This window comes from Saccharomyces paradoxus, chromosome XV (genome assembly GCF_002079055.1).
Source record: "Saccharomyces paradoxus chromosome XV, complete sequence".
NCBI classification, from domain to species: Eukaryota; Fungi; Ascomycota; class Saccharomycetes; order Saccharomycetales; family Saccharomycetaceae; genus Saccharomyces; species Saccharomyces paradoxus.
Window position 1 is genome coordinate 283,394 of NC_047501.1, and position 20,748 is coordinate 304,141.

The 20,748-nt window shown below is 38.3% G+C and overlaps 11 protein-coding genes and 1 non-coding gene across 12 annotated transcripts; 7 read left to right on the forward strand and 5 right to left on the reverse strand.

The window, feature by feature from the left end:
• Window positions 1–267: 267 nt before the first annotated feature.
• Window positions 268–2,439, forward strand: ESC8 (Esc8p; the record flags this gene model as incomplete). The annotated part of the gene is made up of 1 exon (XM_033913244.1): window positions 268–2,439. The coding sequence occupies one exon, from the start codon at window positions 268–270 to the stop codon at window positions 2,437–2,439; it is 2,172 nt and encodes a 723-aa protein (XP_033769135.1).
• A 115-nt stretch (window positions 2,440–2,554) lies between these two features.
• On the reverse strand, window positions 2,555–3,883 carry CMK2 (calmodulin-dependent protein kinase CMK2; the record flags this gene model as incomplete). Its single annotated transcript, XM_033913245.1, has 1 exon — window positions 2,555–3,883. One exon carries the CDS (start codon window positions 3,881–3,883, stop codon window positions 2,555–2,557), a length of 1,329 nt encoding a protein of 442 aa, XP_033769136.1.
• A 925-nt stretch (window positions 3,884–4,808) lies between these two features.
• Window positions 4,809–6,563, forward strand: IRC10 (Irc10p; the record flags this gene model as incomplete). Its single annotated transcript, XM_033913246.1, has 1 exon — window positions 4,809–6,563. One exon carries the CDS (start codon window positions 4,809–4,811, stop codon window positions 6,561–6,563), a length of 1,755 nt encoding a protein of 584 aa, XP_033769137.1.
• An 847-nt stretch (window positions 6,564–7,410) lies between these two features.
• SPAR_O01340 (uncharacterized protein) lies at window positions 7,411–7,836 on the forward strand (the record flags this gene model as incomplete). The annotated part of the gene is made up of 1 exon (XM_033913247.1): window positions 7,411–7,836. One exon carries the CDS (start codon window positions 7,411–7,413, stop codon window positions 7,834–7,836), a length of 426 nt encoding a protein of 141 aa, XP_033769138.1.
• A 1,262-nt stretch (window positions 7,837–9,098) lies between these two features.
• SPAR_Otrna8P lies at window positions 9,099–9,200 on the forward strand. Its single transcript has one exon. It is a non-coding gene; the product is annotated as a tRNA-Pro (tRNA).
• Window positions 9,201–9,382: 182 nt separating this feature from the next.
• On the reverse strand, window positions 9,383–11,017 carry HRD1 (E3 ubiquitin-protein ligase HRD1; the record flags this gene model as incomplete). Its single annotated transcript, XM_033913248.1, has 1 exon — window positions 9,383–11,017. One exon carries the CDS (start codon window positions 11,015–11,017, stop codon window positions 9,383–9,385), a length of 1,635 nt encoding a protein of 544 aa, XP_033769139.1.
• A 549-nt stretch (window positions 11,018–11,566) lies between these two features.
• Window positions 11,567–11,971, reverse strand: HTZ1 (histone H2AZ; the record flags this gene model as incomplete). The annotated part of the gene is made up of 1 exon (XM_033913249.1): window positions 11,567–11,971. The coding sequence occupies one exon, from the start codon at window positions 11,969–11,971 to the stop codon at window positions 11,567–11,569; it is 405 nt and encodes a 134-aa protein (XP_033769140.1).
• A 1,362-nt stretch (window positions 11,972–13,333) lies between these two features.
• Window positions 13,334–15,382, forward strand: PLB3 (lysophospholipase; the record flags this gene model as incomplete). Its single annotated transcript, XM_033913250.1, has 1 exon — window positions 13,334–15,382. The coding sequence occupies one exon, from the start codon at window positions 13,334–13,336 to the stop codon at window positions 15,380–15,382; it is 2,049 nt and encodes a 682-aa protein (XP_033769141.1).
• Window positions 15,383–15,908: 526 nt separating this feature from the next.
• On the forward strand, window positions 15,909–17,012 carry RCL1 (rRNA-processing endoribonuclease; the record flags this gene model as incomplete). Its single annotated transcript, XM_033913251.1, has 1 exon — window positions 15,909–17,012. The coding sequence occupies one exon, from the start codon at window positions 15,909–15,911 to the stop codon at window positions 17,010–17,012; it is 1,104 nt and encodes a 367-aa protein (XP_033769142.1).
• A 278-nt stretch (window positions 17,013–17,290) lies between these two features.
• MDM12 (ERMES complex subunit MDM12) lies at window positions 17,291–18,106 on the reverse strand (the record flags this gene model as incomplete). The annotated part of the gene is made up of 1 exon (XM_033913252.1): window positions 17,291–18,106. The coding sequence occupies one exon, from the start codon at window positions 18,104–18,106 to the stop codon at window positions 17,291–17,293; it is 816 nt and encodes a 271-aa protein (XP_033769143.1).
• Window positions 18,107–18,277: 171 nt separating this feature from the next.
• Window positions 18,278–18,910, forward strand: COQ10 (ubiquinone-binding protein COQ10; the record flags this gene model as incomplete). Its single annotated transcript, XM_033913253.1, has 1 exon — window positions 18,278–18,910. The coding sequence occupies one exon, from the start codon at window positions 18,278–18,280 to the stop codon at window positions 18,908–18,910; it is 633 nt and encodes a 210-aa protein (XP_033769144.1).
• A 396-nt stretch (window positions 18,911–19,306) lies between these two features.
• CSI2 (Csi2p) lies at window positions 19,307–20,335 on the reverse strand (the record flags this gene model as incomplete). The annotated part of the gene is made up of 1 exon (XM_033913254.1): window positions 19,307–20,335. One exon carries the CDS (start codon window positions 20,333–20,335, stop codon window positions 19,307–19,309), a length of 1,029 nt encoding a protein of 342 aa, XP_033769145.1.
• Between the last annotated feature and the right edge of the window lie 413 nt (window positions 20,336–20,748).

The following is a 20,748-nucleotide window of genomic DNA, read 5'->3' on the forward strand; positions in this document are numbered from 1 at the left end:
GGATGTTTTTAAATAAAGGGACACAACCCTATCAATTCTGATGAAATAGAGTAGGGCTAAAATCATATGATAGGGTGATATAAACACGTAAACTTTACGCGATCTTCTGAATTAAGCTATTCTCTCTATGAGGAAATATCATATCAATAGCAAATCTAATGGCTTTCGACTATATGCGTTAAAGAAAACAGGCTAGTTTGTTTCCAAGATATCTCTTTTGTGGACATCAGAAAAGGAAATAAGTAACAAGAAGTTCGAGGTACGAATATGACAGAAATTATTGATTTGGAATTAGTCGATGACTTCGTGAAGAAGCCTATTGTCAAGCAACACAAGAACCAGACTTCAAAACCCAGGGTAAAGAGGAAGGGTCAGTTGACGTTTGATGATTTCCGAAACATCAAAATTGTCGAAGAACCTGTTGTGCTTTCTCACAATAGTTCCATTGACGAATCGCTGGATGCTGTGACCCATAATACTAATAAGCACGAGAAAGGTGAGGGTGTCGATGATGAAGATATGCAAACCAAGAAACTGAAGGCAAACATTGTGAGTAAACATTCTAATATCAAAATATATCCGAACGACACTAACAGGGTAGAGCTGGTCAATGAAAATACTGCAATTAATAATAGACCATTGAATACATTAAACTGGTCACCCAATATCCCTTTACGATATTCTGACTTTGCAAGCTTTGTGAGTGATGAGAAGGTAACAGAAAACAAGTGGGAACCTCCCCTTTGCGTTCCACTTCCATATGCAGGCGATGTTATAAAGGTCCTTTCTTTTATCATCAAATTTAAGTGGGTGTTCAGTAACGATCTACTGAATCTATCATTTCAAGATGTGGAGATAGGACTAGAACTAGCTATGGCTGGTCAATCTGTGAAGACCATTAGACTTTGTCAGGATAAAATGAATTTTCTATTTTGCAGCCTGTTGAGGTCATTATTCTACTCCGAGAAAGGAACAGAGAGCCAGACAAATAAAAATTTCACACTAGAGAGATTCCTTAGTTTAAAGAATCCATATGGAAAATTGATTGGCAAACTCAGAAACTCAATCCAGGAATGGGGCTTACCTCACGAATGGCGTAGTGGTAGTGATATATTATCTACCCTAAACGCTAATGGAGGTGGTTTATTGACGATAGAACCATTAGATAGAATAATATTATTGAGATGTATGATCGATTGGAACTGTGGCTACTCTGTGCTTTTCCATAACGAAATTCAAAGGCTTACTCATTTGAAAGGCGATACTGGGTTCAGCCACCAAACTTTCCATGCTAACAGGTTTGCCATGTGCGGGGCCGATAACATATCAGATAGTTGTGAAGTTTTATACTCTTTGATGAGCCAGAAGTTGGAGAACCGAAAGAAAAGGAAACCCCACGACAAAAACAAATTGAATAAGATCAATGGTCAGATGAAATTTTTAAAAGGGGTTCAAAAGTCATTGAGCGAAAAAGTAACTGCAGACAGATTACGAGCAGCAGTCAAAATAAATGAAGAATGGGGTAAGCATTTTGCGAACGAATTATCACACACACCAATCGATGACCCTAGGGCAGATGAAATTTATAGGTTAAGGTCATCAGAGTTTATGATCGCCAGAATTCCGAAGTTTGGAGATTTCTACTTGCCACCATTCCGCATTGGCAGCGAGGACAGTTCAGTCAACACTAGTTACAGTTTCAATGACATGGCAACCTATCTTGATTACTTTATAAAATTCAAAAAAGAGAGTACAACAGCGCCAAAAATACTGCCTGCAAAAACCGTGCAAAAAGAAAACAATTGTCAACTTAAACTTATATATAACAACACTCCGGCTTGCGTCCGTAATTTACAGTCTAGTGATGTTCCCTTAGCCAAGACGCCACATTGGTTTGAAGTTGCAGGAGACTCAAATTCTTTGATTGACTTTATCGAGTATTTGGAAAGTTTATCGTCACTTGATGAAAATGCTGCTGACGATACAAAAAAGGGCATAGACAATCTAATTGAGTTTTTGAAAATCTTCAATATATTCACAAATGAAACTATTCGGGATATTACTGATACGGCTACAGAAAGTGCTGAAGGAAGTCATCTACGAACAAGCTCACGGAAAATAACCAGGGTGCATTACTCAACTGATGTGAACAGTGACGATTCCGAGGAAATTGAGAGTGAAATTGAGAGTGAAATTGAGATTGACGTTGACGATAACTATGATTCAGAATATCTGAGTGATGAGAATGCATCTAAAGGAAACGGTGGAAATAGGACAAGTAAATCTTTGAGGGAAAATGAAGCGTATAACGGTTCTAAGGATCGAGATGAAGATTATGACGATATAGAGATATTCTCGGAGCCCGTAAGGCAACTGCAGGATAATTCTCGGGAGAGGAGAAGCTTGAGGCGCAATGCCAGAAAAGGTCTATCGCTTTGAATGCTATGAAGTGTACCTGCTCGTTTACATAAAGAAGTCACTACCTTTACCCATTAAATATTATATATGGATCTATGTACACGAACTCAAGTCCCTGATTTCAGTCTTTTGGCTTCTACTCCCGATCATCATGCTGTGCTTTGTTGTTATCATCTTCCTCTTCACCAGCCAAAACCTTATGTTTGTTCTTTGTTGCAGCTTTCACAATTTGAACAAATGCATCCTTTGTTAATGCGGATTTTAATTTCATTTGTTCCTCCGTTAGTTCTCCCACTTTCTTCTGAGATTGAAGACGTAAATCATCCAACGAATGTGTGACGCCGTCCAGAAGGCTTTCATTTAGAGAGTTCTCTTCTATATCATTATCACCATCATCCCCTAACGAATACATGTTTCTTAGTCTTTTAATTCTATTATTAAGCTTCACAATTTCAATAGCGTCACGTAATTTCTTACGCAAAGAAAACCCTTTCTTAACGTCAGGTAAAATATTACTGGTTTCAACTCTCTTTGAAGTAATCCATGGATCGTCCAGCAATTCTGTAGCAGTTGGTCTGTCAGTTGGATTCAATCTCAACGCCTTTAAGATGAAACGCTTGGCATCAATAGATATGCTATCCCAATATGGCATGTGGAAAGTTACCGGATATCTAGAAGCCGTACATTCTTCCATGAATCCTTCAACACTTTCGGCGATAAAGGGGGAGTAACCACACAGTAAGGTGTACGTGATCACACCAATGGACCATATATCGCAAGGCTTACCATGCCCGTCTTGTGTGAGAACTTCTGGTGCCACATAACCCAACGATCCGGCTGCTTTGTATATCAAGTCCTCTTTCCCCTTCAATTGTTTAGCTATACCAAAGTCCGCAATTACCAGAGGTGAATTTTCTGACTTATCAACATACAAAACATTCTCTGGTTTCAAATCCCTATGAACCACATTCTTGGAATGCATATACTCCACGGCACCAAGAATCTGAACTATAATTTCAACAGCATCTACTTCTGTGAACTTCCCTCTGGAAAGAATTCTATCAAATAACTCACCCCCTGTTGCCAGCTGAGTGACTATATAGAACTTATCCTTCGACTCAAACCAATCTTTGAAGGAGACAATGTTGGGATGACTCAATTTTTGAAGAATAGATAGCTCTTCGTACAGCATCTGCAATTGGACATTGTTTCCCTGCAATGCTTTTTTCAATAGAATCTTTATAGCAACGTCTTCATTTGTGGACAACTTCCTGGCTTGTCTTACAACACCGAAGGAACCGGCACCTAGTGTTCGACCAAAGATATAATTAGTCCTGTTGACGTAAGATTCAGGTTGCCCGCTTAATTTATTGATAAATTTTGCCACAGGGTGGCCGTTTAGACGCTCTGGATCTTGGACATCTACATGAAATTCAGAATTTATAACCTCTGACTCCTTAGGCATTTTTGGTGTTTATATTTATAGGGGTGCCGCTAGAAGAAAAAGTGAAAAAAGATTGATCAATTAATTGAAGTTACGATGATCTTAAACAAATACCAGAGTTGTTTTATATTAGTAAGATTACCAAAGATTACCAAGGAAAACAATAATGCGTGGCTTCAAAGGGGGCAGGGTTCTAGGATAAGCCTCAATTGTTCTCTTCGCGCTGCGTTAAAACGGGCGCTTCTCCGAAAGTGCAGCACATTTTGAAAAGCCTCTTCAGTATAGTATCTGTATGATGCTCAACGACTGGAAATAGAAAAAATATGAAAGTTGAAAGAAAAAATGTCTGCAAAAGTACTGGGAAGTACTTGGTGGCTTATAGATCACAAAAAGAAAGCTATACGAAAACAAAAGAGAGTTTTTATCCAGGGAACGGTGACCAATTGGTAAAAAATTGGACAAAGTTCTATGAAAAATTACTGTCATGTCTATCGCTCCAACTTAACTCTTCTGCAATAATGCAATGAGTATTATGTCAATGACTCTTAGTAAGTATTGTAGAATGCCTTATATTTTGGGGCAAACTAGGCTGCTTTGCTCAAATTGTAAATTTAGACGCTATTGTGGTATGCTCTATTCCTTAAAGTTCCTGAGAGAGACTGGATTTTCTATAGCCTAACCATACTTGTGATTCGAATGGTTTTTCTATATAAGGGTCCTCATTGTTAAAAGCCCCCACCGCTCCGCGCGTTGTGCCTATCATTGTGTCAGTAAATGTTAAGATATGGAAAGAACATATATTATTAAGTGATCACAGAAAGCTCTTAGAGAAGACAATGTGTTTGAAGAACTGTGGTATAGGCCTACCACATATTTTAATTACTTTCTTTGCCCTTATATTACCGGGGTTTACGATATAACTATCTATTCTAGTTTTCATTCAATCATGTTCATTGAATACTCTAGATTACCAGGTTTCGAAAGTATCAATGTATCATTTTCTAAAGGCATGCTGAGATTGGCCAGATTTACCAATTTTGCTACTTATGAACAAAAACTAGAATACTTCAAACTTTTGGCGGGTCCGAACAAATACATCGAACGAATTAGCGCTGGTGACTTTAAAGGACATCCAGATGAGATAAGTTACATTTACATTATACTAATATCTGTTCTCCAAATAGAAGAGTGTATGCCAGTACTTGTTCAGTGTCCAACTGTTTATTGGATACGATTCGACTGGCCTGGAAAATGTTCCGTAAACAATTTGAATTTTACGAATGAAACGTTAAGAAGTGCTTTCGATGCGGTTTTCACTCCGTATTCTGCAATAATGAAAAAGGTTCTTGGAAGAATTAAAAACAACATGTTACTATTTGCTGAGCCTCAGGCAAATTTGAATAATTTATTTGTCAAGCATTTCCACGATCTCATATATAACAATGTAAAGGATGAAAAAATTGGTGAGGCAATTTTATATTTGAGAACTAATGTTAATATTCCAAATGTTTTTGTTAACAATAGTAAGGCAGTTTTTCACGGTGACGGTATGAAGATTGGAAAATTTACTGGCAAATTTTTAAGTTTTACCTTCAAACGAACAATAAGATGGTCAAAATTAAATTCGGTGGATTCATTTACAGTCACAAGAGTAAATTACAGAGTATCTGTCAATTGGGAAAAGACACCAAGAAAGGTCTTCCTTTCTCTTGACAGTGACACCAAGAACCTACGCTATATATCGAAAACGAAACTGAACAAAAAAGGAAACAGTGCTATCATCCCAAAAACCACGAAAAGTTCATGCACAAATGAAAACCTTTGCGACAATGAAGCATATTCCGTCGAATTTCCATTAACGACGTCAGCAAAGACAGAATATCTGCTTAAAAGTGATTTTTTTCTACAGAAAATTGATAAAAAAAACAGCCCTACCCTTCAAGAACTTACGTTGAACGGCACATACCGATTACACCAATCGGATTTCTCCAATGAACAAAACGTCACTCAGAGAAAATATGAAATTTTCGGTGGAATTGTTCCTACTAATGCAGGCGACAAATTGCTTACGTTTCCCAGACAAAAGGCAACTAGAGATACCAGTCCCTCCTCAACCGAATTGGCACATACAGCAGTAGCTGCCAGCGATGGAAGTGCCTTAAAAGGCGCTAATAACCAATCGATAGCTAAAACGCAATGCGTAAACCCTGGAATTGGAAAGATAATCTCAAGAAAAACAGCAAATTGGATCTGCTCAAATCCAGCCCCTGACCCGTATGCGGAAACTTCAACGTGGTCCAGAGTTTTGGCCCCTAATTTAAAAACCATATCGGAATCAACACCTTATTATCCTATCCATATAGCTTCACCCAATTCTACCTTTAACCCAGAGCAAAGTACAAGAAGTATTTTCATAAGAAGCAGTTCCGAATGTGTTCAAAAGCAAAGTAGCTTTTTCAGGAACTACGAACATCTCAGGAATATATTGTCGAGAAGAACTAGTAGGGTCAGAGCATGTTGTTCTAGCCTGAATGTTGGTATGTGCAGGAACAAAGGAGAAATTTTATTGCAAAAACAGCTGACTTTACCGAACAAGACTAGAGAAAAAGTCAAACGATTTAGGCATTGTTTCCACAGAGCCGCAGAAGCGCTCAGAGCCGCCAAAAAAAACTGGGATCAACACAACTCCAGTATTTATTAATTGTTTCAGTATTTTACTTAGGAATCCCCCTTGACATATAGTTCGAAATTTAGCCTATTTTACCCCTGTGAATTGCCCCGTCCCAACTTAACGAAACTACATTAAATACGTCGTGTAAGGCAGGCTCTTTGCCCTATTTTCAGGAATAATCATCAATGCGACCTCCGCGATACAATATACTGGTTTGCTCTCTCTTTTTCCTAGTCCTTATTCCGACCAGAGGCACGGATAGGCAATATCAAATTCTTTTGTCCTTTTTTTGAGACCTTTTCCGGTAAGTAACCTAAAGACGCATCATTATGTGGCACTGCTTTAAGCCTCGAATGTTATTTTGTACTCTATTTTTTCTACGTAAAATATTAAACAACCTAGCTCATAATGAGATGATCTTGCTTGGTAAATAACTTTCAGCCACCTATGCAATTTACGTTAAAGTTAAGATCATAATAAAGTTTTGAGAACTTCCCCTTACTAAGGGTCCTGACGTAGGCAACTGAGCCCACCTGTTTCCAAGAGAGGCGCGTGGGATAGTCAGTCTTCTCAAAAATTAATGCCGATGACCGTTTTTGGTAAAAGGGTTTGTTGCGGCATATAATAGATGCCGATTTAATCACCTGAAAACATAAAATTTTTTAGCCAACATAAGTTGCAACTTATTATTTATGATAATCATCATCTATAATAATCTAGGATTCGACGTTGTATCTTCTTAAGTTCGTATACCTGTTTCAATTGTTAAGAAAACTGAAGATATTTGCAACAAGAATATACAAGAGCTACTCGACCGTTAGGCTCCTTTAAATATTGTAAAATTTCGGCTTAATAAATTAAGTAAAGTGAAAACAGAATGTCTAATTCAATAAGTTCCCCCACATCCACATTCTCTACATCATTACCATCAAATGGGACCGCTTTTTATTGTGGTAACATGGGAGTTTTGTATATGAACTCAACTGAATACGGAGCCAGTTACGCACGGTACTATTGGCAGTGCGGCAGAGAATATGAATCGGCTTTTGCAACGTTGACTAAAGAAGTTCCAGGTACCACATTCTCAGCTGACATGCCTACTTCTTCTTGGGATAGCGTATTGGATTGTGGCTATTCCTCCGTAATCAACGTGGCAGCAAATAAAAATTCACCTGATGATTATTGGAATTGTGGTAGAACATATGCCAGGAATTATGCTCTGTCTGATGCACTTTTGCTGAAGCCAACTAACATGCTGCAATACTTTTTATTTGCATTATTCTTCATCTGCATTGTTCTATGAAGAAAACACATTTACTTTTCAGCCCTTATATAATGCCATATACGTGTATAAATCCATTCTGGTGCAGTTATTAGATATAAACTTACTGAAAGACAGATTAGTGTAATCGAGTGGTTTACTTAAGCAGCGATTCACTCGTTTTTATTTTAGCTGATAGTCGAGGATTTTTTGTTGGAATAGAAATCAACTATCATCTATTGACTAGTATTCATATGACTGTTGCATTATCATATACGTATAAGAGGATGACATAAAGATTGAGAAGCCATCATCAAGTTTAATGGAAGATGAAATGCAATGATTGATAATGTAACAGGATACTGAATGACAACATATAAAAATGACAGAAAAAATAATAATATTATTATGTAGAATTATCGATTCCCCTTTGTGGATTCCTATATCTTCGAGGAGAACTTCTAGTATATTTTGTGTTGGAATGAAATTCTAATATCATCTAGTTAGTAGTATATTATCATATGCGGTGCAAGAGGATGGCATAAAGATTGAGAAGCAGTCATCCAATGTAATGGAAGCTGAAATGCAAGGATTGATAATGTAATAGGAAAATGAATGACAACGTATAAAAGGAAAGAAGATAAAGTAATAACACTATGTAGAACTATCGATTCCCTTTTGTGGATTCCTATATCCTCGAGGAGAACTTCTAGTATATTCTGTATACCTAATATTATAGCCTTTAGTAACAATGGAATCCCAACAATTATCTAATTATTCACCAAATTATCATAGACCTAGTAATAAGCCCTCATGAACAATAAAATCCCAACAATTATCCAATTATCCACCTAATTCTCACTAAGAACCTTGGTACTTTTGTGTGATCTTCTTGTTGCACTTTTATAATAATGGGATGGTAAAGATCGAGTCTTTGTTGTATTACGGGCTCGAATAAAACCGGATGTCTTGACAATCCTAAAGCCGTTTAGGAGAGTAACTTGTTGTCAGACTTATTATTAACGTGATTCACAGAATGTTACTTATCCTATATAATCTATATAAGATCTGAATTTAACTAAAGGGTGGAAGGGCGGAATCTAGGATCTAAACTAATCTTTCAGGTATTTATACGTTTGGTTGGTTTGGTTCATCTTAGGCAAGTAGGTTGCCTAGTATACTCAATCTTGTCTGTTTCGGAACTATTGTTTCGTACGTGTTTCATACATGTTTTATGTCTAGGTTGGTAAATCTAGTAATGCTGAGGTATCCCATTTTGAGATACAACAGTCTTAAAAATAATTGGGCGTGTGGTCTAGTGGTATGATTCTCGCTTTGGGCGACCCCTGTCTAAACAGGGGGACAAAGCATGCGAGAGGCCCTGGGTTCAATTCCCAGCTCGCCCCTTTTTTGGAAATGGTTTTTGATGAAAGCAGGATATGTACCTAGATGTACCTTAGTGATCGTTGTATCATGTGTGCGTATGTTCTACACATCAAGGTATCTCCATTAATATATATATATATATACATTTTTCATTTGGCAGTTTCATTTTTTTTAAACTATGTATAGTATAAAATATGCTATTCTAGATATGCTCGATATATTTATCAGGTATGACAATTTTCTTCTTGGTAGTTTGTTGGCCCCCGTCTCCCTGCAGAGAGTTTACTTCGTGACTTTCTATTATTAATTTGACTGGAATACTATCTTCTTTCTCATCTGAATTTGTCATCAAAAATTCGTACGCTGATCGCCTTGACTCAACAGAATTATCGTCAGTTTGTTGTAACGGGAACGTATACCACGTAGTAGATGATGCAGAGGTTGACATTGTTCTTGCTGCTAACGTGTCTATGCTTTGAGTAGGCACTATTCTTATATCAGGGGAAGTTGTTCTTGTGGGAAGTAGCTCTACTTCGTTCGCGAAAACTTGTCTATTTGTTGCTATCCCGGTGTTATCTGTTGCGGCTGTGTGCGTGGTGAAAGTGGTTTGCACGACATTACCTTTTTCATCAAAAACAGGCAGCCTGCAAATAGGACAGGTCTGAGAACGTTCCATCCAGTTTTTTAAGCATGACAAATGAAGTATATGGCCACAAGGTAACCTTTTTGGTTTCTTGTTTTTATTTTTCCACGTTTGCTGGTTGGGGGAATGTATTAACTCGTCCATACAAATGATACAAATATTGTCCTCATTCGCAGAATTTTGTAGCTGTTCTGCAGTGACAGTGACAAGAGTGTCGTCAAGCTGTTTGTTGTTTCTCCAGATTTTCCACAAACCTGTGGCACTTTGATATAACGCCAAGACATCCCACACCACATCTTTCAAAAGCATCATAGGCATCCTAAATGGTATTAGCAGCGACAAATGCAGTATCGTTTTTAAGAATCGTGTGAAAACGTCAATTGCCTTTTCATACATAAATTTGCCCTCCAGGCCGGTGAATTGTCTATCATCATCATCATCATCGTCATTCAGCATTGCATGAGATTGGTCAATCTCAACTCCGTTTCCATCTGTAGGATCGCCATGGACAATATGGTTGTTCTCATTAGATTGACTTTGTTGAGAGCGGTAAAATTCCCAGAAGTTCAAACAAGTCTGTAAGAATAAATTTAGTAAATCAATCAAAAGCATGGTGAATTCCATTACTTGCATCAAATAAAGGGAGGTGGACGCAATATCAATCTTTTGGTTTGTGTATATGGAAGAGATGCAACGTATTATAATCTGGTAATCTACAACCGCCAATAGTACCAAGTTGAATGAGAATCTACTGAGGATAAGAGTTTTCATTGTGGTGGAATCATTGATTGACTGTAACAAAGCTTCCAGCCTATCTTTTAAAATCCAATGGAAAACTTTCAGATATAGTAGTAATAGCCCAAAAAATGCCACTGTGAAAAAATACCTTTCATGGAACATCGAGGACATAAACAAGGTGTTTATAATGGTAAACGGTAATCTTTCAAAAATGTGCTCATGCTCAATAAGCCTTAGTTCACCAAATAGTAGTTTCGTTAAGAGCTGCCATAGTAAAGTAGAGTTTAATAAGATGAATATCGATAAAACCATTAAATTGAAACCTTCATTTAGTTTCAGTGTTACTTGCAAAAAGGATACACTTGTCTTGGTGGCTGAATACACGCAATAGAACGTGAGCAAATATGTGATAACGATAAAAATTATCAGCTGTTTCCTTCTATTTTCTGGCACCATGATACTATTCTGTCTTTTTCCCCTTCTCTAATGAAGTCCAATTGATAAGACGATTTTCTGGCTAAAAAAAGGAATCAACAAATCGGTAGAAAATCGACTGTATAACTAGTGTTCAAACGGTTATGCGTAATGGTAGGAATATGTTTTTTCGTCCTGTTAGCGCGTATAGAATTTTATCGTCCATTAAACCTTTGATTTGATTTCTACAGTGCACTTTTGTAGGTGTCCTTAATTTCCATTTTCCGGGTATGCAAAGTTCAACAAAACGAAAATTCGCTGACCATATTACTGCGTACATAACGGTTATTGCGCTATAGTTGAGACTACTGTGTGAAAATATCATTTTCATATACAATATAATCTAGTAAAAATATAAAGGTGCGAGGTTAGACGTGAGACGAGAGGTAGATTACATATATGTGTGTATATAACTCGGGTATGAAGAGATAAAATTTTAACTTATAATAATGATACAGATGTTAATATAGATATAATGAAGATACAGGAGCACAGGGAGTAATAAAAAAAGGGGAAGAAATGCTACGGTTTTCATTTCTTATTGCCCTTTTTTTCCACTTTCAATAATAAAGCTTTATTTATATGGGGCAAAACACCACCTGAAGCAATCGTAGCCCTAATCAAAGAATCCAATTCATCGTCACCTCTAATGGCCAATTGCAGATGTCTCGGGGTAATCCTCTTGACTTTAAGATCCTTAGCTGCATTACCAGCCAACTCCAGCACCTCAGCAGTCAAATATTCCAACACCGCAGTCAAATAAATCGCAGCTTTGGATCCTACTCTTGTTCGGCCAGTAGCATGCCTTTTCAGGTAACGCTTAATCCTACCGACAGGAAACTGCAAGCCTGCCCTTGCTGAAGAAGACTGAGATCTCAACGAACCGCTGTCTTTAGCGCCGGATTTACCTTTACCTCCATGAGCTTTCCCTGACATTATGTTATGTTATTTATGTGCGGCTATAGTCCAAAGTTAATGATATTTTTTTCCGACTAGAGTAGGATGGAATCCACAGCGTTTTCTAGTTTTGGGTGTTGTATCTCTATTCTACTCGATAGTAATTCAGCTGTTAAATAGAACTGTATGCTTTGCTTGTTTTTCTGTTTTGTTTTGTTTTGTTGTTTTCGTGCACGGAGCGAACGCGGCGGGTTACACAACAGTAGCGCCCAGTACTATGATAGTACACTAAAGACATCAAGTTATAGTGTGCTAATCTAGCACGATTGCATTCACTAAACCTTTTCAATTGAGTCAAATATTCTCACTCAAAGGAAAAATGAAGACTATGTCGTAGGCATGTGTTTACTACCGATGTATTGTTCTGTCCTGCTTTCAAGGTGGCAAACCGTGGTCCTATGTTCTTTTCTTCCGGGCGGGCGGCTAAGAGAAACCATAGAATGAGGGTAACACAATCGAAGTTAATTAATTAAGCAACGTGCGGAGCTTTATCACATGGATGTTTCTTATCACCGGGTGCGCGCCATGCAATATATAAAACGGGAAATATACATTGTGGCAAGGCAAGGAACAATAGCGGCAAACACTCTTTGAGAAGACTTGCGATAGTCACCAGTGCTCCTGATAATCGGTTAATGAATGCTACACGAAGCTTTGCAGGTTGCAAAAAATGAGCTACCAGTTAAAAAAACCATGCAATTAGCGCATGCTCAGCAACTTGCCTACTAAGGCTATTGTTTCCGCCCCTATGATATCACATCACATGACCATTTAAAATGCCTATAATGACATCGGTAACATCACATATGAGTTTTTTCTCACTTCAGCCTCTTTCATCTCACGTTAATATATGCCAGCATCGCGCACCGTATTACCGCCCGCGTAATCCACTTCTGCCATTCGTTTCTAATGACTAAAACGCAAATCCTTTTTCTTTTTTTTTTTGAAACCGGTAGACGCCCCATAGAATTTCCAAATCAGGAAATACCGCAACTTCATCCGTTTTCGTTTCGCTTAAGTCCTCCACGAAAAAATCTTGCCGGTTCCGCGAATGTTGTACTGCTTCTTCTGTGCAATGAGCCTTTTTCTCTTATTTCTTTTTCCCTGCTTTTAGGATGGCTTGGCTATGGGATTACTCAATTTGGCACTTCTTTTGCAAGATCCAGACTTGCAGGGATTCTATCACCATTACTACCACACTACTATGTTATTGTTACGCTTTTCATCCACATTTATATAAGTTATACGTGGTTTCGCGAGTTCTGATATTTCACTTTTCAACTTGTAAGATGTCATTAGGAAGAGCAAAACAAGGAAATTACACACATAATAATATAAGTAATGATACGTCCATTATGTTCAAGAGTCATTGTCAGTTACATATTCGCAATTTCTCAGTTTCTACTGGCCGCTAATGCGTGGTCGCCCACAGACAGTTATGTACCTGGCACAGTGTCGTGTCCCGATGACATAAATCTGGTGAGAGAGGCTACATCTATATCTCAGAATGAGAGTGCATGGTTAGAAAAGAGAAATAAAGTCACTAGTGTAGCTTTGAAAGATTTCTTGACAAGGGCTACTGCGAATTTTTCAGATAGCTCGGATATTTTATCGAAATTATTTAATGATAACAACAGCGAAAGCCTGCCGAAAATTGCTGTCGCTGTTTCAGGTGGGGGCTACCGGTCTATGCTGACAGGTGCGGGTATTTTAGCAGCAATGGATAACAGGACTGAAGGTGCTTATGAGCATGGGCTAGGTGGCCTTTTACAAAGCACAACATATCTATCTGGTGCCTCGGGTGGTAACTGGCTAGTTGGTACTCTAGCCCTAAACAATTGGACTTCCGTGCAGGAAATTCTTGACAACATGCAGAACGACGATTCCATTTGGGATTTGTCAGATTCTATTGTTACCCCCGGCGGAATCAATATATTCAAGACCGCCAAAAGGTGGGACCATATCTCTAATGCTGTCGAATCCAAGCAAAACTCTGATTATAATACTTCTTTGGCCGATATTTGGGGTAGGGCTTTGGCCTATAATTTTTTCCCTTCTTTATATAGAGGCGGGATAGGCCTAACTTGGTCTTCCATTAGAGATTTTCCAGTGTTTCAAAATGCTGAAATGCCTTTTCCTATTTCTGTTGCTGACGGTAGGTATCCTGGTACCAAGGTCATCAATTTGAACGCAACCGTTTTTGAATTTAATCCATTTGAAATGGGATCTTGGGATCCTTCTTTGAATTCTTTCACTAACGTTAAATACCTGGGAACGAACGTTTCCAATGGTGTACCATTGGAAAGAGGAAAATGCACTGCGGGCTTTGATAATGCCGGTTTTATTATGGGTACTTCTTCCACCCTGTTTAACCAGTTTCTTTTGAGAATAAACTCTACTCACTTGCCTAGTTTCATTACAAGATTAGCAAGACATTTCCTAAAGGATTTATCTCAAGATTTCAATGATATCGCTGTCTATAGCCCCAACCCGTTCAAGGATACCAAATTTTTGGACAGTGACTATACTACCAGTATTGTTGATTCAGACAGCTTATTCTTAGTCGACGGCGGTGAAGATGACGAAAATGTTCCCGTTTTACCACTTATACAAAAGGAACGTGATGTGGACATTATTTTTGCAGTGGATAATTCAGCTGACATGAGATTAGCTTGGCCTGACGGTTCTTCTTTAGTGCATACCTACGAACGTCAATTTGTTAAGCAAGGTCAAGGTATGTCCTTTCCATATGTTCCAGATACGAATACATTCGTTAACTTGGGTTTGAATAAGAAACCAACCTTCTTTGGCTGCGACGCTAATAATTTGACCGATCTTCAATACATTCCACCTTTAGTTGTATATCTACCAAATGCGGAATACTCTTTCAATAGTAATCAGAGTGCTTTCAAGTTGTCATATTCCGAATCCCAAAGAAGAAGTATGATTCAAAACGGGTTTGAAATTGCAACTAGAAATAACTTTACTGATGATCCTGAATTCATGGGCTGCGTCGGCTGCGCCATCATGAGACGTAAACAGCAAGCTTTGAATATTACTTTGCCTCCAGAATGTGAAACCTGTTTTACAAATTACTGCTGGAATGGTACTCTGGATACTACTCCGTTACCAGATGTCGAAAAAGATGTTCATCACTCTTTTATCAACGTTGGCAGTTTCAACAGCTCCCTAGGACAAGAAGAAGGTCAGTACGTTGGATCTTCAGCTTCTCAGCCATCGTCCTCAACCTCGTCTTCGGGAGTTCCGTCGGCCACTGCAACCCTTAAGAAAAAGGCAGCTACTAATTCTGGATCACATTTATCTGGCATAAGTGTAAAGTTCGTTGCTATAATTATGCTTGCTCTCTTGCCGCTTACCGGAGCGGTATAATATTTCTTGCATATGAACAGTATGCAGAACAAGGCAATAAAAATCAAAGAACTTGCACTATAAACTAATGAAACATGAAGCTGAAAGACTAACAGTCATTTAAAAAACCAAAAGTAAAAAAGAAAATGAACATCCCCCTCTCTGCATTGAAGTATCCTTTTCGGGCAAGACCAAGTTTAAGGAACTTCACTAATGACATTGGAGGTCTATATATAGCGGACCTCTTTTTAAAAAGATATAACTTTATAACTATAAACCCAGTGCTAAGCGCATTGATAGTTTAAATGAGTGTTCGGAGTTATTACTTCCTGCATCCCTCTCGGAAGAGAGATATCAAAATTACCCTCGCCATACTCTCAATGTAATTTTTCACGGAGTCGAGACTGAAAAAATTTCAGAAAAATTTGCAGAGCAAAAATGTACCGATGAGATGAGCACTGGCTAGACATGTCGAAAGGGTATAATATCTGACAAGCTTCTGCATTATTCAACGCTATTCCACTAGGAAATCTGTCAACCCATAACAATGTCATCTTCCGCTCCCAAGTACACCACTTTCCAAGGGTCACAAAATTTCAGGTTGCGGATCATCTTGGCAACATTATCTGGAAAACAAATAAAAATTGAAAAAATCCGCTCAGGTGACTTGAATCCTGGTCTGAAAGATTACGAAGTGTCCTTTCTAAGGCTGATCGAGTCGGTCACCAATGGAAGTGTGATCGAAATTTCATATACCGGTACTACTGTGATTTATAGGCCTGGTATTATAGTTGGTGGTGCCTCTACTCATATTTGTCCTAATTCCAAACCAGTAGGCTACTTCGTCGAACCAATGTTATATTTGGCACCATTTTCAAAAAAAAAATTCTCGATTTTGTTCAAGGGCATAACTGCATCTCATAACGATGCCGGTATTGAAGCTATCAAATGGGGACTCATGCCCGTTATGGAAAAATTTGGTGTTAGAGAATGCGCCCTACACACTTTGAAAAGAGGCTCACCACCACTAGGAGGTGGCGAAGTGCATTTGGTTGTTGACTCTTTGATTGCTCAACCGATAACCATGCATGAAATAGATAGACCCATAATTTCATCAATCACTGGTGTAGCATACTCTACCAGAGTAAGTCCGTCGCTCGTGAATAGAATGATCGATGGTGCTAAGAAGGTATTAAAAAATCTACAATGCGAAGTTAACATAACAGCAGATGTCTGGAGAGGTGAGAATTCAGGGAAGAGTCCAGGTTGGGGTATTACTTTGGTAGCTCAATCCAAGCAAAAAGGTTGGAGTTATTTTGCAGAAGATATCGGTGATGCAGGCTCCATACCTGAAGAACTTGGTGAAAGAGTTGCCTACCAATTATTAGAAGAAACATCAAAGAGTGCAGCAGTTGGTAGAAACCAGCTTCCACTAGCAATTGTTTACATGGTCATCGGGAAAGAAGATATCGGCAGATTGAGAATTAATAAGGAACAAATAGATGAAAGATTCATAGTCCTCTTGAGAGATATAAAGAAAATCTTTAATACAGAAGTCTTTTTAAAACCAGTTGATGAAATGGATAACGACGACATGATAGCTACTATCAAGGGTATCGGTTTTACAAACACAAGTAAAAAGATTGCATAGCATGTTCTAGTATTATTCTTAGAATATTAGACCACTGTATATAAGTTATATATATAATTATTTAGGTGTAACTTTATGGACAACTGTTCAGAATGTGGTATCACTCGAGCATTGTTGTCGAATAGCTACGACTCTTTTTGGCAGATTTGAAGTACCATCAAGAGTATATGCAAGAAGGCGTACAGTAAGAACGAAGTATTTCATGGCAAAATAAAATCTTTTCACACAAAAATGTTTGCTTTTCATGTAAACACTGTTATCAGACTCTCCTTGTTCAATTACTCATCATCTTCGTTGAAATCCAGATTGATCCAACTTGGCCATGCTAATTCCTTTCTTAAAAAATCTTTGAATATCGTAAACAAAAACTGTTCTAGTTCTCCAACACTTCTTAATACCGAGCCCTGCCCCTGATACTGTTCCCCTATTTCTGTTTCGATCTTCATACTTCTCACAATAGATATTCGCTCCAATGGCTTAGTAGCTGCTAGGATTGGTCCCTTCGGATCCAAAACAGTTTGATTGTCATCTAGTGCAGGATCACTAACGTCACACAGAAAACTAAAAAATAGTTGCTTTGATAAATATGCTGCAATGCAAAGGGAGTGGAGACCGATATCGCTAATGGAAAGTTTTACTGGCAAAGTCATAAATTTTTCCACAGGATAATTCAGTACAAGGTCAGCACCAATTGTGACGAGTAGGTCGCCCTTGTACTCAACTTCTAGCAAAAATTGTATATCGTTGGGAGATGGCATGACTACAAGTGGCTCAGAATCATCCTTAGGTGCCTGGTGATCAGCTACAGTATGCTCAGTACCAAAATGTTCAGTAACGTCTTTGTCGTTATTATTTTCCTCTGTCTCTTCATAGGCGTCCTCCCTAATTGAATCATAAAACTCATCTAGGGGATCTGTTATTTCTTTCAGTGTTATAGCAGGACCAACTTTTCCCAGTTCGAAATCTAGTACTCTAAGATTGCTGACGTAGCTTGGTAGTTGCGAATTCTGTAAATATGAATTTAAATGTTTCCTAATGACATCATTTAGTCTATTATCAGATTCCAATGTACTCCAATTGATATCAAAAGACATTGGGTTACTTGAAGTCAGTTTATGATCTGCTTCAACCACTTACATAGGATGGCATGCTTTTTCCCATGCCAAAGAAAAATTCAAGACTGAGTCCTTTGAAAAATTTGAAGTATCTAGGACGAATTATAGTATAAGGGGCCAAGAATAAACAGCTAAAGGACACCGCAAATAATGGTTTTAGTAATAAGGGCCTTACAGACATCGATAGTCTTCAGGAAGGCGATGCTCAAGCCAATTGTAAGATATCCCCTTAAAAGAAGCTTTTTTGGTTTGAGCAGTACTAATCATACTATTAGGGAACAGCGATATGTCCTGCGCAAGACCATAAACACCCCTCCGAGTACTGTCTATGCTGCTGTGTCAGAAGTTGCGCAGTATAAGGAATTTATTCCTTATTGTGTTGATTCATTTGTAGATAAACGAAATCCTGTGGATAACAAGCCTGTTATTGGGGGGCTTCGAGTTGGTTTCAAGCAATACGATGAGGAATTTATATGCAATATTACCTGTAAAGATACTGCAAACGGGAATGACACATATACAGTTATTGCGGAAACAGTATCTCATAATTTGTTTCATCTTTTGTATTCGAAATGGACCATAATGCCTCACCCAAGTAGACCAAATGCGGCCATGGTAGAACTTTTGTTGAGATTTAAATTCAAATCTCGGATATATAACAGTGTTTCTCTGATATTTGCCAAAACTGTAACTGAATTGGTAATGAATGCATTCGCCAAAAGAGCATACCATCTAGTGAGGCTAGCAATGCTAAAACCCTCATCCAAAGAAAGCTCTCAGTGATTTCTTCTGTATAATTCCAGAAAAAAAGATCATGTTATTCAGGATAAGCACATGCATGGTTGAATTTTTAGACTATAGAACAAGGTTTTCTGTATAATTATGTTTATAGTATTTAGGCTTTCTAAAAAGTTTCAATTGGGGGAGGGCAAATGGGGCACATTGTCTTGCAAAATCGCCTAACCTTCCGTCACAATCAACAAGTTGATATGCAGATGCGCGATTCTGTGCATTAGCGAAGTACGATTGGCTCAGTGCGTATATCTGCGTGCGAATAGAGGATAGTGTAATTAAAAAGCATCGCGTGGTGGTAAGCTAGAGCTTCGCACATATGGAAGAAACAGATTTTTGAATCCCGCTTAGTTTGAATGAGATGTAAAGGGAGAGGTGGAAGCGCAATTACTCATCACCGTCGAGTAACTGATCCAGATGAACACTGGGAGGACGGTACTTTTTTACTTTTCCCTGACTAACATTCGATTTTGGAGTAGAACGATCTCCAGCCTCAGGGTTTAGACTGTACGATGCATAATTGAACGGATTGGAGCTGTCTGTAAACTTTCCAAGTATTTGGGTAGCACCAGGTTCCTTCGGAGTGCTGGACAAGGAATCATATATCGCGCTGTCATTGCTTTGCTGAGACCATGTATTAGAATTGTTGGCGTCACATTGTAGGATTTCGGTTGGTGAGATAAACATGGATGCCCTAAAGTTATCGTTGGCATCTGTTTTATTGTTTAAAAGGTTCAAAACAGAAGTGGACCCTAGAGTATACAAACTCATACGAGATGAATTGTTTTTCAGAACTTTTTCTGATATGTCACTGTCGTCAGAATGGGAGGATGTTTCACTTTCGTCATCATTAGAGTTTGCTTGAAAGTAGAACGGGTCGTACTGGTATTGATTTTCTAAGTTTCTCAACTTGTTTTCCCTTCTAGCACTTCGCCATGACTTTATACTCAATGCAATCCAAGCACCCGTTAGCGATAATAGAATGGCACCTAAACAACCTGCAAACGCGATGAATACAGTACCATTGGGATGATGAGCCTGATATAGGAACTTATTCCCGTCTGTAACTGGGATAAAAACGCTGGAAGGCGTAATAGATGAAGTTGATATTACGCTGTTGTTGCTCCATACACTAGAGTTGGAATATACACTTGTACTAGCACTCGAAGTAATTTTGGGCATTTTAGTGCTCGAGGTAATATTATGGCTTGAGGAAACATCTTTGCTGGTTACCGAGCTTTGGCCTGACGAGGTCGTTGTCTTAGCTGCAGAACTGGCTTTACTGGAGCTATCTGCTGCCTTTGTAGTACTTGATAAAGAGGGCAAATTTGCAGCGGAGACAAGTTGTAGTTCTTGTAGAGCAAACAAGTTAAGCAGTAGTATCACTTTCCAAATGGAAATTTCTGGCAATCTCATTGTGTCGTTACTAATCTATGTTGACAATCTATTCTCGATCAACAGTTAGAGATTTTCTCGTTTTTCAGTAAAGTGTCCTTCTACTGGGGTATTATTTGTGAGGTAAAGCAAGCTAAGATGTATCATGTATCTTACAGGCTTATATTGGAAGAAGGATGGATGCAAACCTTTTTCTTTTTCAGCAGACACTTTCAATACAACGGAGGGTCTCATCTATAACAGGAAATTATGATCTGGATTTATTTGATTTAGCCTAGCTTTTCGTGACTTCTATTTTAATAGAACAGGCTTTTCCATAGACGGCGCTGTGTTTATGACTTTTCGTGTAATCCTTGTCTACGCTAAGTACTCTTTTTTTCGCGTTCCTGCTACACTTGCATGTATAGACGCGAAAACCGCCAAAATATCGAAAG